Below are 5,470 nucleotides of genomic sequence, written 5' to 3' on the forward strand. Positions count from 1 at the left end.
ATCGCGGGGGATCGCAGTTCCCCCGAGTGAGGTACGGGGGGCGGGGCACATGACGAAGCCCCGCCCCTGCTTCCAGCAGCCCCGCTTCCGGCCCTCATTGAGCCAGGAGGAGGCAGGAGAAGAGGGAGGGTAAGTTGCTTCCTCCCTGCCTCTCCCCACCCTGCCTGCCTGGGGCCAGGGAAGGCCTTTGCGGGGCTTCCTTGCACTCCCACCGGCCTTGCAGGTTCACCGCCAGGCCCCTCATGGGGCTCAGCAGTGGAGCTGCAAGGCCGGCGGCGGTGGCCAGGACCGGTGCGGGCGGGGTGTGTGGCCTTATGCCACACTTCCGGTGATGTCAGGGGGTGTGGCCTTATGACACACTTCCGGTGATGTCAGGGGGTGTGGCATATGCTAATGAGGTATGCTAATGAGTTCCCCTAGCTCTTTTTCTACGAAACGACCCCTGCCTAAAGGAGAACCAGATGGGCTTTCCCCCTCAAAGGGTTTGTTCCCTCCGGCAGGGGTGATCCGCCACGTCGGAGACGCTCTGAAGGATCATTCTTCCAAGTCCAGAGGACGCATCTGTGCCATAGGGATTGCCCCCTGGGGCATCGTGGAAAATAAGGAGGACCTCATTGGGAGAGACGTAAGTTCTGGCCTCCTTGCGAAGTTTCCCTTTTTGGGGTGCTACTTATCGCCTGAGGTCAACTGTTGCTGAATGCGGGAGACCGGCACTGTTTCAGTGGGCAAACATCTGCTGAGGTGTGCGCCAACACAGATGGTGTCTGTCAAACGTTGGGTTGCCAACATCCCCAGGTGGCACCTGGAGATCTCCTGCTCTCATGGTTGATCTCCAGACGACCAAGATCAGCTCCCCTGGAGAAAATGGGGAATAAGAAGTTGTGCAGAGTCCCATGGGGGGGGAGAGCTTTTTGCTTTCCTGACATCTCATCTGTACCAAACCGAAGCCTGTAGGGTAGATGTCATAGAATCATAGAGTTGGAAGGGACCACCGTGGTCATCTAGTCCAACCGCCTTCACAATACAGGGAATTCACAAATACCTCCCTCCCACCCAACCACCGATCTGCCTAAGTTCAGAGAATCAGCATTGCTGTCAGATGGCCCTCCAGCCTCTGTTTGAAAACCTCCAAAGAAGGAGAGCCCACCACCTCCTCCCAAGGAAGCCCGTCCCACTTAGGAACCGCTCAGACGGAGCCGTACATTTAAACAGACAGTTAGCTGACTCCGCGTTCCGTTTGTTCGCCAGTAAAAAAATTGCACTTTTCTTTTTGGCAGGTGACAAAGGTTTATCAAACCATGTCAAATCCACTAAGCAAACTCTCTGTGCTCAACAGTTCTCATACGCACTTTATCCTCGCCGACAACGGCACCCTCGGCAAGTACGGGGCGGAAGTCAAACTGCGGCGCCAGCTGGAGAAGCACATCTCCCTCCAGAAAATCAACACCCGTAAGTGGCGGCTTTTCACATGCCGGGCACCCCTTTCCAATTGTTATTGTCTTTACTGTTTTTGCAACCAGAGCCCTAAGCAGCAAACCCTCATCCCACCATAAACCTCGTTCCACAGGAAAACGTGGAAGAATTTAAAGGTTGCCACTGCGAAAGTTGTCCTGTGATTAGACAACAATTGCCCCTTTCTTATTGCTGAATGTGTACAAAGTAAATCTTTATTTTCCTGGCACTCATAACAATACGACACCAGGGAATGATGCATCAGCTTGATAACAAACCTCCAGGCCGTTCGGTTTCCCAACTGAGCATTTGGCTTTATTTGTTAATTACGTTTCTCCCACTTTTCCTCTGAGCAGCTCTTGGTAACGTACTTAGGGGGGCGGTCTCCATTTTGTCCTTACAACAACCCTGTGATTTAGGCTAGACCAAAAGATAGGCAATGCTCCCTCTAAGCTGTGGAGTGTTGTGAGCAATAATTGTACTTTGTGAGCTACTGGCATTAAAGTTGTGAGCGAGCGATTTGGCTACGGCATAAATTAGTTTGTTCTGGAGCCATCCGTCCTGAGCTAAGAAAAAAATGGTGTGAGCTGGAGGCTAAAAAACTGTGAGCTAGCTCACACTCACTCAGCTCAGAGGGAACACTGGCAGAGAGGGTTTAAATGTTAAAGGAAGGAGCCCGGTGCCTGCACGCTCGCTGCTTGAAAGTGAAACACTTTCACGGCAAACCATAGTTTGTTATTCTGTCCAAATCACAAACTGTGGTTTGCTTCTAAACCTGGATAGCAAACCACGGGTTGGAGGCGATAGTAGCAAACCATAGTTCGGGGGCTTAGATGGAAGAACAAACTCTGGTTTGCTACGACGGGAGAAGTGTTTTTTTTTCAAGGCATGTGTTTTGAATTTCATCTGCCTGTACAGCTCATGCCATGAATCTAACAACGAACCAAAGCTGGTAGGTCTTTTGCCACCAGCCCCCCCACCCCCGGTTAAAAAAACAGACACTAATCGATGTCCTCGCTGAGAATCCAGACAGAGAGGCAGAATGATCTGATCGACACACTTTGAGCTTGGACGCTGAGATCCTTCCTGACTTGAATCTCGGTCCCAGAACATGTGTGCCTCTGAGTACGTGCAGAGTTCACTTGAGGACTAAGTAAACACAGTTCTTGAGCCAATTTAAGATAAAGGAAGGCTTCCAACTTCACAAACGGGAGTGGCGGGATACAGGCACCTAACTCTAAGCATCGGAGACAATTTTTTAGGATAATGCGTTTGCTTCCCTTTTAGTCCGGCGAGTTCCTGAATTGAGAGGTATCTTGTGACCGAGTCTGCAGTGATCACGTGACCTGTGGGCTTCCCTTTGTCATCCTATGCCTGGAGATCACAGTGAGGCAGGGACAGCAAAGGGGTGCTCAGCTGTCGTCTCTAACGCCGGCCGGCCGTTATGTCCAACCTTATGCTAGAAGGGCTCGCACTGATGGTTTTATTCCCCCCCCTTGGGAGGACGTTGTCTTGCAAAGGGTGCGTCTGCAGAACAAACTCAAGGACCGAAGTCAATGGGTCTGTGTGGTCTAGCGTCCTTTCGCGACCGCCGGCCGGCCGTTATGTCCAACCTTATGCTAGAAGGGCTCGCACTGATGGTTTTATTCCCCCCCCTTGGGAGGACGTTGTCTTGCAAAGGGTGCGTCTGCAGAACAAACTCAAGGACCGAAGTCAATGGGTCTGTGTGGTCTAGCGTCCTTTCCCCCCCCGCACCCCAGAAGGGACATGATAGGCACGGTTTCCCAACGGGGTGCCCGGGGGCACCGTAGCACCCGCCAGTACTTCTCTTGGCACCCGCTGAGCTTTTCAGAAAGTGGGCGGGGCCATTGTACGGCAGGGCTTGTTATTGGCTGCCCTTATTCAAATGAACAGGGTTTCTGCTGGAGGATCAGAAGGAGTGGTGAACACCTAGGCTTTCCTGAGCCAGTGTGCTGTTCAAATTCTGGCTTCAGGCCTTCCCTCTTCCCGGGTGGTGTCCGGAGAGGTATTCTCTCACTCTCTGTCTCCCACCAAGCCATTTCTGGTTTGTTTCCGTCTCTTGTAGAAGCCATTTTTTGCGGTGGTGCTTACCTCCTCCCCCTACGGAGATAGATCAAGATGGGTTGCCGTGTTTGTCTGTCTGTAGCAGTAGAAAAGAGTAAGAGTCCAGGAGCACCTTCAAGGCTAACAGAATTTGTGGCAGGGGAGGAGCTTTCGGGAGTCACAGCTCACTTCTTCAGATACCCCTTCCCAGAATTCGAAAGGTGCCCACAGGCTCAGAAAAGGTTGGGGACCCCTGTGATAGAGGTTTATAAAATCGCGCAAGGGTTGGAATGAGTCGACAAAGAACTTTTTCTCCCTTTCCCCAAATAACTAGAACTCAAGGGCGTCCGATGAAGCTGACGGGCAGTAGGTTCAGGACGGACAAAAGGAAATACTTCTTTACACAGAACGTGATTAAAATGTGGAATTCACTGCCTAGAGGATGTAGTGACAGCGACCGGCATAGACAGTTTTATCAGGGGATTAGACAGATTCAAAGTGGATAGGTCCATCAGTGGCTACTAGCCATGGTGGCTGAGGGGAACCTCCACGTTCAGAGAGGCACTAAGCCTCTGAATCCCAGAACCAGGAGGCAACATCAGGGGAAGGCCTTGGCCTCTCTGCCCTGTTGTTGGCCCTCCAGAGGAACTGCCTGGCCACAGTGTGGGACAGGAGGCTGGACTAGGTGGACCACTGGTCTGATCCAGCAGGGCTCTTCTGGTGTTCTTATGAAGGCCTCGGCCTCTCTGCCCTGTTGTTGGCCCTCCAGAAGAACTGGTTGGCCATGGTGTGAGACAGGATGCTGGACTAGATGGACCACTGATCTGATCTAGCAGGTCTCTTCTTATGCTCTTATGGACTTATGTTCTCAACCTCCACATTCCAAGACACTAAACTTTTGAATCCCAAAGCCAGGAGGCAACATCAGGGGAAGGCCTCAGCCTCTGTGCCCTGTTGTTGGCCCTCCAGAAGAACTGGTTGGCCACGGTGTGAGACAGGATGCTGGACTAGATGGGCCACTGGTTTGATCCAGCAGGGCTCTTCTGATATTCTTATGAAGACCTCGGCCTCTCTGCCCTGTTGTTGGACCTCCAAGGGAACTGGTTGGCCACTGTGTGAGACAAGAGGCTGATGGACCAGTGGTCTGATCCAGCAGGGCTCTTCTGATGTTCTTAACCTCCACATTTAGAAGTTCTAATTCTCTGTATCCCAGAGCCAAGAGGCAACATCAGGGGAAGGCCTCGGCCTCTCTGCCCTGTTGTTGGTTGTCCAGAGGAACTGGTTGGCCTCTGTGTGAGACAGGATGCTGGAATGGATGGACCCTCACTGGTCTGATCCATCAAAGCTCTTCTGATGTTCTTAAGGCCCACAACCAGGGCCCTACAGGCCTCTCTTTATTCCTGCCTCCCAGCCATCGGCCACTGAATTTGGAGATTTTTCCTTTAGCCATCCCAGCGAATGTCCAGTAATAGTAATAAACCTTCCCCCCCTGAAGAACGTACTCCGTCTAGCCCTCATGTCCCAAATCTGGAGAACTGGAGACATTTTGTCGTCGTTCTTTCAGAGAGGAACCGTACAATTCCACAGATGCTTCCCCTTCCCTTTGCTCATTCCTTCGCATTCACACAGCATCTTAGTTCATAAAGAACAGGAAACTCCCCTCCCTTGAATAACTAGACTCGAGTCCAGAAATGCCTTAGAGACAAACCAGATTTCCAAGGTATGAGCCTTCGAGAGTTACAGCTAGAGATGTGAAGGCCCGGAAAAGCGGCTTACAAACTCCTTTCCATTCCCCTCCCCACAACAGACACCCTGTGAGGTAAAAGAAGAAGGGAAGAGATTGGATTTATACCCCGCCCTTCACTACCCAAAGGAGTCTCAGAGTGGCTCACAAACTCCTTTCCCTTCCCCTTCCCCTTCCCACAACAGACACCCTGTGAGGTAAAAGAAGAAG

General features: G+C 51.8%; 1 protein-coding gene across 1 annotated transcript in view; it reads left to right on the plus strand.

The window, feature by feature from the left end:
- TRPM1 (transient receptor potential cation channel, subfamily M, member 1) overlaps positions 1-5,470 on the plus strand; it is a gene marked incomplete at its 5' end in the record, with an annotated part of 68,036 nt that overhangs the window by 3,338 nt on the left and 59,228 nt on the right. The window contains 2 exons of the mRNA XM_015419490.1: positions 501-625; positions 1,278-1,449. Coding sequence (XP_015274976.1) covers positions 501-625; positions 1,278-1,449 — 297 coding nt within the window. The remainder of the gene's footprint in view (positions 1-500; positions 626-1,277; positions 1,450-5,470) is intronic.

Source organism: Gekko japonicus, unplaced genomic scaffold, assembly GCF_001447785.1.
Source record: "Gekko japonicus isolate JY-2015 unplaced genomic scaffold, Gekko_japonicus_V1.1 scaffold653, whole genome shotgun sequence".
In the NCBI taxonomy this organism is placed as follows: Eukaryota; Metazoa; Chordata; class Lepidosauria; order Squamata; family Gekkonidae; genus Gekko; species Gekko japonicus.